The 10,891-nt window shown below is 48.8% G+C and overlaps 3 protein-coding genes across 3 annotated transcripts; all 3 read left to right on the top strand.

Moving 5' to 3' along the window:
- The first annotated feature begins 218 nt into the window (after positions 1 to 218).
- On the top strand, positions 219 to 2,990 carry LOC4334191 (probable protein phosphatase 2C 34). The gene is made up of 4 exons (NM_001402272.1): positions 219 to 713; positions 797 to 1,164; positions 1,960 to 2,196; positions 2,320 to 2,990. The coding sequence occupies exons 1-4, from the start codon at positions 455 to 457 to the stop codon at positions 2,596 to 2,598; spliced, it is 1,143 nt and encodes a 380-aa protein (NP_001389201.1). The 5' UTR covers positions 219 to 454; the 3' UTR covers positions 2,599 to 2,990.
- Positions 2,991 to 3,334: 344 nt separating this feature from the next.
- Positions 3,335 to 5,201, top strand: LOC4334190 (upstream activation factor subunit UAF30). The gene is made up of 2 exons (XM_015776456.3): positions 3,335 to 3,703; positions 4,762 to 5,201. Exons 1-2 carry the CDS (start codon positions 3,389 to 3,391, stop codon positions 4,879 to 4,881), a joined length of 435 nt encoding a protein of 144 aa, XP_015631942.1. The 5' UTR covers positions 3,335 to 3,388; the 3' UTR covers positions 4,882 to 5,201.
- Positions 5,202 to 9,475: 4,274 nt separating this feature from the next.
- On the top strand, positions 9,476 to 10,260 carry LOC4334189 (peamaclein). Its single transcript, XM_015773530.3, has 2 exons — positions 9,476 to 9,631; positions 9,737 to 10,260. Exons 1-2 carry the CDS (start codon positions 9,544 to 9,546, stop codon positions 9,928 to 9,930), a joined length of 282 nt encoding a protein of 93 aa, XP_015629016.1. The 5' UTR covers positions 9,476 to 9,543; the 3' UTR covers positions 9,931 to 10,260.
- Positions 10,261 to 10,891: the final 631 nt, after the last annotated feature.

Here is a 10,891-nt window from a genome sequence, read left to right as displayed (position 1 = left end):
CTGTATTTATATTATATTTGTATTATAGCATTAGAGGAAAATGAAAAAGAAATATACGTATAGCGGCAACCACCTATCACCCAACTAACTACACCTGTCTGAAACCAACAATTTTCTAAATTTCTAAAATACGAATCCAACGGCAAATATTCAAAAGCCTAAGAACAGCAAGTCAAATCGACCAATCCTATAAAGCGACACATCACCGGATAACCACCGTAGACTCCTCCCCTCTTCCCTCCGCCCGTTTCCCCTCGTCCTCCTCTTCTTCCTCCAAACGCGCTTTCCCCACGCTTCGTGTACATAACCTAACCTACTCCTCGTCTTCTTCCTCCAAATCAAATTCCAATTCCAATTCCATTTTCTCGATCAAACACAGCACACAGGATTGGACGCCGAGACGAGGAGGAAGAAGAAGCGAGCGAAGCTTGTGTTGGATCGGAGTGGGGAGGAGATGTTGAGGGCGGTGGCGAGGTGCTGCGGGCACTGGCCGCCGGGGGCGGCGGCGGCGGACGGGATGCTGTGGCAGACGGAGCTGAGGCCGCACGCGGCGGGGGAGTTCTCGATGGCGGCGGCGCAGGCGAACCTGGCCATGGAGGACCAGGCGCAGGTGCTCGCCTCCCCCGCCGCCACGCTCGTCGGCGTGTATGACGGGCACGGCGGCGCCGACGCCTCCCGCTTCCTCCGCTCCCGCCTCTTCCCCCATGTCCAACGTACGCCATCTCTCTCTCTTTCTCTCGGGGTCTCTGCCCTTCTTGCGTTTCGTGGTTTACTGATTTTGCGATCGTTTTGACAGGATTCGAGAAGGAGCAAGGGGGGATGAGCACGGAGGTGATCCGTAGGGCGTTCGGCGCGGCGGAGGAGGAGTTCCTGCAGCAGGTGAGGCAGGCATGGCGGCAGCGGCCGAAGATGGCGGCCGTGGGCTCCTGCTGCCTGCTCGGGGCTATCTCCGGAGACACGCTCTACGTGGCCAACCTCGGCGACTCCCGCGCCGTGCTCGGCCGCCGCGTGGTCGGGGGCGGGGTGGCCGTCGCCGAGCGGCTCACCGACGAGCATAACGCGGCCTCCGAGGAGGTCCGGCGGGAGCTCACCGCGCTCAACCCGGACGATGCGCAGATCGTGGTGCACGCCAGGGGTGCGTGGAGGGTGAAGGGGATCATTCAGGTGAGAGTTTGATGAGAAAATACTACTTCTGTTTACTTAATTAATTTGATGCATGTATGCCAGGATTTGGTGGTGAAAATCGCCGTTTGTGGATTAGATTTACAGCTTTCTGTGGTAGAGTGATTTTGTGTATTTTGCAGCTTCTCATATGATGTATCAGAGCTTCATAGGAATTGAATTCAGAAATCCCTGAGCTTACTCCCGAAGGAGTTAAAATGAATTGGTCATTTCTGTCAATTACTCAACCTTTGTTATAACTTGATTGGTGCAGCCTAGATTGTGTTAGACTAATTGTTTGGGTCTTTAGAGATCTTGCTTTGTAGATTTCACAACTTAAAAGTCGTTCTACACGTTTCCAGGACTTGGACCAGTTCAGCATGCAGTTGTTTTAGAAGATGCTCTGAGCTTGTGACTACTATTTTGTCATTGTTTTAGAACGAGCAAAAATGACCAAGTTTTAGTATTTTTGTTTTCACAATTTTTAGTGGCAACTGTGCATAGTATGACAGCTACTCTTGCATATCTTAGGAAAACTAATGAAAAATAACGAGTTATATTGTTTTCATAGTTTACTTTTCACAATTTATAGTAGCAAGTGTGAAAGTATGACAGCTACTTTTATTGTATCTTAGCAGAAGTAATGAACTTGGACATGGTTTGAAATTTTGATCAGGCTTTATCTTTCGGTTCACTTATCTAATTATCTTAAGATAACATAAGTTTTTTATTCTGAAGTTTCTCCCATCTTGCCAAATTCTAGAGACATGGGCTAATATTTGACTCTTCTACTGTCAGGTATCGAGAACCATTGGTGATGTTTACTTGAAGAAACAAGAGTATAGCATGGATCCCGTGTTTCGTAACGTTGGTCCCCCTATTCCTTTGAAGCGGCCAGCTCTTAGCGCAGAACCATCGATTCAAGTTCGCAAGCTCAAACCAAATGATCTGTTCCTGATATTTGCTTCAGATGGTCTCTGGGAGCATCTCAGTGACGACGCTGCGGTGCAGATTGTCTTCAAGAATCCAAGGACGGTAAGTTCAGATAACATCTACAGCATTCGATCATTCCATCACCGGGAGTATATATTCCCCGTGAATGAACGAGGAGTACTTACACAATGAGATAACACCAAGTTCGTGTGAATATTCATGCAGGGTATAGCAAACAGATTGGTGAAGGCCGCTTTAAAGGAAGCCACGAGGAAGAGGGAGGTCAGCTTCCGTGATCTGAAGACGATAGAGAAGGGAGTGAGGCGCCATTTCCACGACGACATCAGCGTCATCGTCGTCTACCTTGACCGCCACCGCGGTCGCCGTCACACAAGGGTCGTCGACTCGAGCAGCAACTGCACCAACGCCCCCGTCGACATCTACTCCTCCAACTCCGGCCAATCCGTGGAGACTCTTCAAGCCCATCGGGGCTCCGGTTGGTAGAAGAAGACTGGGACGCCTCCCTTGAAAAGATCAAGACGGTCTCTTGTTAATTAGTAAAAACATGTAGAGCCGCTGATCAGTAACACTAGCTGCAGTGGCATCATCGGAAGAAACGCGGGAATGTACATAAATTAGTAGCGGCGCGTGGCATTTTGATGTGGGGAAGAATATTTGATTTTTTTTCCTTCCTTTTTGGGCTAATTTAATTGCAGAGATTACTTTTTGCTGTTCTTCTTTGGTTTATATTTCTGCTGAACCAGCAGTTAACTGTTGACTGGGAATTACCGCATTTATGTGCGGCAAGATAATATAGTAGTGGTATAATGGTATTACACTGTAACTTGCTGAGATTATATTAACTAAAAGGTGAATCTTAATGGAGATCTTACATACACCCTAAATTTGCATATACGTGGATTATTTTGAGAGTTTTTTTTTTAAAAAAAGGGATTATTTTGAGATGTAGGTGTTTTTTAAAGAATAAATCCCACCAGTTAGTTCACCGAAACTAATGTATAAATTGAATGAAAATTCCTCCAACATTTCTGCGCTTGGAGGTCAAACATCAACATGGATGCCATACAGGACGACGAGGTATGTCGTTTCGATACGCTTTTACTGAGTCCGAATCCGCTTTCTGACTAAGAAGGCGGTTTCTCTTAGAATACGTTCTCTCCGTTCTTAAAACGCTTTCTTCCCCGTCTCCAAAACCCCCAGCAAACCCTCCCCGTTTCCCGCAGCCATTATCCAAACCAAAAAAACCCAAGCTTTCCTTCCTCACCGACCAAAAATGGCGTCCGCCTCCATGCTCAGCGCCGCGTCGCTGTCCCTCTCCCCCTCCCCGCTCGCCGCCCTCCGCCCGCCCCGCCCCGCCGCCTCCTTCGCTCTGCCGCGGCGCGCCGCCGCCGCCGCCGTAGCCGTGCGCGCGGCCGCCGCGGCGTCCAACTCCCCGGCGGCCGCGGCCCAGAAGAAGAGGGCGGCCACCGGGCTGACGAAGCCCCGGCTCGTGTCTCCGGCGCTGCAGGCGGTGGTGGGAGCCGCGGAGATCCCCCGCACCGAGGCGCTCAAGCGCCTCTGGGCCTACATCAAGCAGCACAACCTCCAGGTCTTCAAGCAAACCCCCAACCCTATTTCTTCCATGTGCAGTTTTTTATGATTCTATTTGTAGGCTTGAATGTGATAAATGATGGTGAGCAATCGCAACTAAAGATGAAAGTATGGCTCTTTTTATTGCATAGAACAGGGACAGATCTGATATTTCCGTTTGGAATAAGTACAAGGGGCCGTATCAGGTGAAAATGTACCAGATGCTGATATGTGTAGATTGAAAATAGTGCAACGTTTTTGTTTATCGTTGCATCCAATGTGCGTGTGGCATATGCTGCTTATTAGCTTATAACATTTCTAAACACATTGCGCAATGCACATTGTCAACTAGTAAATTATAGCTGATGTATTGTGTAGCATTTGCCTGTAGCTATACTGCAGCACTTCTCCGTGTGTCCATGCTAATAATTTGAGACCGCCACTTACATGTTGAATGATTCTATTGGAAGTAAACGAGGAACTTGTATGTCCCATCTTGTTGGTCATTGGCTTCTTGTGATGCATCATGCATATAGAGTTTGCCTGCTATTGTCTGACTAAGTGCATGCTGGTCTGTGGGCTACTATGTAAGATAATAATGGCATAGTTTGTGGCATTTTGATTGGGGTTGGGTATGTTCTACGACAGTCAGTGGGCTGCATGGCAGATGTGAGGTGGAGCTGCGGTTCACTGCTAGGTGGTGGTAATAGAGAGATTATGATTCAACTGTAATTTCCATTTTACAGATGTTGTACTGCTACATGTTCCTCCATATAGTGTTTTATTGATCTCATGGTCATGAATTGGCACAATCACTCTGTAGTACACTCCCAGGGATTAGTATCCAACTCGAGCTTGTACAATTGTTTGTATAGAGAAGCGTTTCATCACCTAATACGAAGCTAGTTTAGGGGCTTGGAAAGACAATGAGGTCCATTCCCTCACCATAGATTGCTTGTGTCCCAAACGTAGTTGTAAATTTGGTAATGCTCGTAGACATCCCTGTGTCATGATTGCTCATGTCCCACATACCGTAATTTGCTTTTGTTCTTATGTTACTGGATTAACAATTTCCAGGATCCTGCGGACAAGAAGGTGATCGTGTGTGATGAGAAGCTGAAGGTCCTGTTTGCTGGCCAAGAGCGCGTGGGATTCCTGGAGGTCGCCAAGCTTCTGAACCCGCATTTTGTGAAGTGACTGCCCTCATCAGTGGAGTTGAGTTAGCTTAGATGGTTTTTAGTGATCTTGAAGGGGGTTCGTAGATTGGTTTTGTTGGCCTGAGTTAGCTCGACTTCGTAGCCTCGTAGGTTTACCTATTTCTCTGGAGACAATGGTAGGGTGCCTCTGGCAGTTGTAGTAACACTAGTACCGACGTTCTTAGCAACTTTAAGCACGTATCCGTGTTAATGTATTAGCAAATGGAGATGTGTTCTGGCCTGTGGGATCTAAGCTTGCCAGTCCCACTCCACTTCGGAATTCAGATGCTGAATTGCATATGCTTGCACCTCTGCTTTGCAGTGTTGCGTGTGGGAAATTTCATACTTCCTCCGTTTCATAATGTAAGACTTTCTAGCATTACCCACATTCATTTAGAATTTTAGATGTTAATGAATCTAGAAATATGTATGTGTTTAGATTCATTAACATTTATATGTATATGGACAATGCTAGAAAGTCTTACATTGTGAAATGGAGGAAGTAGCTGGTTGCTTTGCTGATGCAGCACTACTCCGTTTGTATGCTTTCGATGTTTGTATCTCCAAATTGCTATGCGCGGCATGTAATCAGAACGTGTTCTGGGGGAATTGGTGAATTATCACCCTGAGCAACCTAGTACAGCAGCTTAAGATCATCTCCAACAGCCTTTCCATGGCACTTTTCAAGCTAAATTTTAGCAACTTTGAAAAAAAAAATGTACTCCAATAACATAGCTATCTCACTAGCTAAAAAATAGCAATCGCCAAACATGGGCTCGAGCTAGCCAAACTTGGCCAGCCTTTGGCCACCCTCAGCCACTGGCCATCTGTGGGCCCCACCATCTTTTCCCTCCTCTCTCCCCACCAGCCGCACCATCCCCTGACCCTTGCTCGTGCCCTTCCTGCCTCTGCATATCGCCACCGTGCACCAGCTCCCTCCGCTCGTGCTGCTGCCACCATGGGGAAGGAGGCGCGTCGTCGCTAGCTTGCATCCTTTGCCCGAGCTCACCGTCGTCGTCGCCGTCAGAAAGGAGCGCCTTGGCTTTGTTGCCGCCGGCGAGATGGGGGACAGGTACCGGAGAGGGCCACCTCGGCGAGCGGAGCGAAGACCTGTAGCGGCCACCTTGGGCGGCCGATGCAGTGAGCAGAGCGGAGGGGGCCACCTTGGTGAACGTGGCCACTGCTGCCCGCCGCCGCCACGCGCCTCCTTCGGATCCCGCTACGCGCGTCTCTCCCGCTGCTCCAGCGACTGGAGGCTCTCCTCCGCCGCCGATTGTTGAGGAGGACAAGGCCGTCGACGTCTTGGCTTCGTCGAGGTGGCGGCGGCGGCGGTGTGACCTCCGCCCCCGCCAGATTCGGCCGGCCGTGCGACGTTCACCCCCACCGGTTTCGGCCAGCCGTGCGGCCTCTGGACTGGCGGCGTGGATCGGGGGCCGCACAGCCTCCGCCTCCGTGCGACCTCTAGACCGGCGGCGTGGATTCGACAGGTCGTCGTCGAGGTCGCCGTTGCCGAGGTCATCATCGCGAGCCGCCGCCGCCATCGCCAGCCCCTGGACGGTAGCAGTCGCGTGCGAGTGTCCGAGAGAAGAACAGTGAGAGAGAGAGAGGAGGAAGAGGGAGAGAAAGTGGAGGAATGAGTTTGGCTAGCCAAATCAATTGGAGAGCTGGCTATATGGGTGTTTAGAGAGGCTGTTGAAGATGCACTAACAAGGTTGGAGTCAGCCCAATTGAGCAATTTAGACTTAGAGAGGAGTCCAAATGTTTACTCTCTCCGTCCAAAAAGTCTAAAAAATCCCAGCCTAGAAGGGGATATGATCTCTCCCAGTACAACGAATTGGACATGGAGGGAGTACATTTTAACTGCGACGCTATTCACTGTTCGAGCTGTGGTGGAGGCTAGTGGCCCAATCCGACGTACTCCCTTCGTCCCATAAAAAATCAATCTAATATTGAATGCAAAATATTATAGTGATTATGAATCTAAATATACGTTTTTATGGGTCGGAGCAAGTAAACGTTGAGCCGTTGACAATTCTTAGGAACAGTGAAGGGTGCCGCCTGGACCAGTTGAGAAGCGCCAACCTGAACGGAGACCACCACCAAATTAGCCGTCCCGTTCGAGGCAGAGGCTACTTATTTCGGCACACGGTTCCAGCCCATCCCTCGTACTACAACCACCCCTACTCCAAATCCCCCCCCCCCCCCCCCCAATAGATGAGATCCCGACGAAATCTCTCAACAACTCTTCTTTACCTGTGGCCTGTGGACGCACACGCCCTTGCCTCCGATCCCCTGCGCCTCGGTACGTGTGGAAACGGTGGATGATTCACTGATTCACTTCGTGCGCTCGCGCTGTCTCCACACGGCCGCCGTGCTGCTACGTCCGCGAGAATCCGAGAATCCAACGGGGGAAACCGCGTCGTCTCACACACCACCACCGGCACACGCGGCACGCGGACCACCCTCAGCGGAAAGCTCTCGCGGTCGCGGTACGGGGCTCGTCTCGTCGCCTGCCAAAGCCGACGCGCCCGTGCCTCCTGATCCTCCCATCCCATTGCCGGCTCCACGTACGCTCGGTCGACCGTGTGTGTCCGGCGCCGCGCGCGCCCGTGCCCGTGCAGATTCTCGCCGTGTGCCATCGCGTGACAGCTGCGATCCAAACGCGCCGAACAACAAACAGAAACCCACCCAGCACTGTCACCACTCCGGACGCTCTCTGTCAAGTCACAGTAAAAAAGAAAAGAAAAGAAAAGAAAGTGAACTGTAGTGTCATTGTGCCAATCATGAGCTCGATATGTACCGGGCGTATCTAGGCCGACCTTATCCTGGAAAGAAAGAACATGCTTAGCTGCGTGAACAAAAAAACAAACGAGGTTGCCTACTTGCCTTGTAAGAACAGCATCAACTTTACTCTCGTCAACTCCACAAGCTACTGGTGTGGTAGTAGTCAGCGAGAGCAAGAAAAGTAAATTCTGGAAGGTTCGAGGCTATGATGGTTATGCGTCGGCAGCAGGCCAAGGCAGCCAGCTAGCGCACAGTACTGCGTGCTGTGTGCTGACACCTCTAAACATGGAAGCAGTCCGGCAAAGGCAAAACCAAAGCCATGCGTTATCCTTGATTGTGGGGAGCTTAGCTTGTTAAGCTAGCTCATCTTGATCCCGGCAGGTCGTCGTCGTCGACTCGTCGTACTCCAAACTTGGCACTCATTAGCCATGATGATCCACCGGTCCCCAACTCGATCACTGGACTGAGGTGCATGAACGCTGTGCTCCTCAACGAGCTGTTTGGGTCTGTTTCGTTGCCGGCTATAGTTTATCATCATTTATGAGCTGAAGTTGTCACACTTAATTAGCATGTATCTCTAAGGTTACGAACTTAAAATAAGAAACCTAAAAAAAATTATCCTATTTTTTTGGGTCATTAAAAATATTTAATTAAAATAAGAATCTAATTATTAGAATAAAATATTGCCATAACTATGATCAGTGACGGAGCTAGCACCATTGTTATAACCAGATAACTAATAATGTTTTGTGGGATCAACTTATTTTAATAGACGTCAACAGCTATCCGAAGTCAATTTAGATCCTTTGCAGTGGAGGAGAGAATGCAGAGGGAGCTACAGTGCTCTGCATTAGGGTGTGTTGTTTGCTGTTGGATTCACATCCAACGGCCTAAAACAAATCGCTACAGTAGGTCTAAACAGTAAATGGGAACAGTAATCAGGCAAACAGTAGAAAGATTACTGTTTCAAATTACTTTGCTACAGTACCGAAACACTGTTTGGTCCATTAATTCACTGTAGCAGACTCAGAATACTGTAGCTGCAGTTCTTCTCTGCTGAACTGTAGAGGACCTGGATCCATCTGAAGTGGAGACGACATCGGCAGAGTCTGGGCGGCCGTCCGACCGACCTGCGTGAGAGCTGTCTCTTCTGCTAACTATGAAAATAACCAAATTATTGTCTAAATTCATCAAATATATCTAAAGTTAGAGATAAATAGTGGCCAGCAACCAAACAACCTCTTATCTTTCCTGATCTCATGGCCGGCCACTAGCTAACCTCTCTCCATTTTTTGGAGAGACATGTTAAAACACACCGATTTTCTCATAGCAATGTTAAAACATCAGCCCTACTTGGGATTAGCAGAAAGCTTTGTAACTGCATGCCTGTGTTAGGAAGCAAAATTTGACAAGGAAAAAAATGCTTGGAAATAGTAGGGTGGCCACACCTAAGCCAATGACTCTCTTTAAAGAAAGGTCTGCCTTTTGGATGCCAGCTCACAGCTCATCAATACATCACCATGCCCTGGTGGTCTCCCCTGCCTGACTCTCCTCTGTGCTCTCTGGGGGTAGCTAGTGTTATCCCACAGGCCACAAGTGACAAGTAACAAATTAGCTTCTGCTTCTTGTTTTTCCCTTTCACAAAAAAGGGAGCAAGTTTAGCTAACACTCTACCCCAAAGCAAAAGGGTTAGAACCCAATGCTAGCTTAGCCCCAACCACCCTCTGCTAGCTTAGCTACACAAACCACTGAATCCTGAGTACTCCAACCTCTGCTCCTATAAATCACCCCAAAACCTCACTCACCAACTCACACTCTCCACAACACCCCAACTCTGAAGCTGCTTGCTTGGAGTCTAGGACCAGCATTCACAAGCACAATGAAGCTCAACACCACCACCACCCTGGCTCTCCTCCTGCTCCTGCTCTTGGCCTCCTCTTCCCTCCAAGTTTCCATGGCTGGATCAGGTCAGTTTTCACAGGCATTTTTTTTAGCAGAATAATCTGCACAAGTACACTGTTTTTCTTTCTTGGTGTTAACATGGTGAGCTGAAACAATGAATGTTTTGGTAGATTTCTGCGACGGCAAGTGCAAGGTGAGGTGCTCGAAGGCGAGCAGGCACGACGACTGCCTCAAGTACTGCGGCGTGTGCTGCGCCTCCTGCAACTGCGTGCCGTCGGGGACGGCCGGCAACAAGGACGAGTGCCCCTGCTACCGCGACATGACCACCGGCCATGGCGCTCGCAAGAGGCCCAAGTGCCCATGATCATTTTTGCATTATGCATGCTACATGATGCTTAGCCATCATCCGTAGTTGCTTTGCATGCATGATGCATGCTCATGATCGAGATGGAGTAGTAGATATATGCATATGCTTGCCATGATCGATCGTATGGACCATGCAAAGTATGCTTGTTTGTGTGAGGATCGACTCGATCTTGAGTCTTTCCATGTTCTTGGTTTTCTTTTTTTACTGCTAGTTAATTACTATGGAGTACATGTGAATATGACATCGGATATGTAATGTATACATGCATGCCTGGTGATAATAATGGTGTGTGTGCTGTAATAAAGTGTTGGCTTAATTGGTGTAGTACATGTTCAGTTTAGTGTGCCCAAATGCTTGCCGATTAGCGTGCAGATTTTAGTGGGAGTGTGATTTCGGAGTCATGCGATGGGCGTCGGTGCAAGTGAGCTGGACTGGCCTACCCGAGTCTCTTTCAGTTACTCCTGAAAGACTGAAACTAGTGCAAACTGAATGTGACGCATCGACGATTTTTTTTTTCTCGTCACCCAGCCCCCACACAACTGTGCAATTGATGAAGCCTTTTACTGAGTTTGTTGCAATTATTCCAAGTTGCAGTGATGTGCTCTGGATCCAATACTGGTTCTGAGCTCAAAGTGGAAAACTGTGGCATCCAGAAGTATAATTTACTGTCAATCGTCAGCTAGATTGCGAGCCATCATTTTTTTCACCTCTTCACATCGAACACGGTGTAAAAATTTTCAGAAATGGAAGCCACAATGTACGGTATATGCTTGAGAGAACCAAACATCAATTTGGCTGCTATGTTTGCCACAGCTTGGACCATTGGTCAAAACTAGAACGAATGGCCAGATGAACCTGTCCGTCGTTCCAGGTCCTAACTTGGTCTTTTCGTTAAAAGATTGCCAGTGGCGCCCAAAAACAAATGGCATCTCTAGATGGTTGCAGATAACAATTCTAC

The sequence above is a fragment of the Oryza sativa genome, chromosome 3 (genome assembly GCF_034140825.1).
Source record: "Oryza sativa Japonica Group chromosome 3, ASM3414082v1".
Lineage (NCBI taxonomy): Eukaryota > Viridiplantae > Streptophyta > Magnoliopsida > Poales > Poaceae > Oryza > Oryza sativa.
This window is presented reverse-complemented; position numbering and strand designations above follow the sequence as displayed.

Coding starts and splice junctions, on each gene's coding strand:
- LOC4334191 (NM_001402272.1), top strand. CDS start 455: ATGTTGAGGGCGGTGGCGAGGTGCTGCGGGCACTGGCCGCCGGGGGCG. Junction 1,165..1,959: donor GGGTGAAGGGGATCATTCAG/GTGAGAGTTTGA, acceptor TTCTACTGTCAG/GTATCGAGAACCATTGGTGA. Junction 2,197..2,319: donor TCTTCAAGAATCCAAGGACG/GTAAGTTCAGAT, acceptor ATATTCATGCAG/GGTATAGCAAACAGATTGGT.
- LOC4334190 (XM_015776456.3), top strand. CDS start 3,389: ATGGCGTCCGCCTCCATGCTCAGCGCCGCGTCGCTGTCCCTCTCCCCC. Junction 3,704..4,761: donor TCAAGCAGCACAACCTCCAG/GTCTTCAAGCAA, acceptor AACAATTTCCAG/GATCCTGCGGACAAGAAGGT.
- LOC4334189 (XM_015773530.3), top strand. CDS start 9,544: ATGAAGCTCAACACCACCACCACCCTGGCTCTCCTCCTGCTCCTGCTC. Junction 9,632..9,736: donor AGTTTCCATGGCTGGATCAG/GTCAGTTTTCAC, acceptor ATGTTTTGGTAG/ATTTCTGCGACGGCAAGTGC.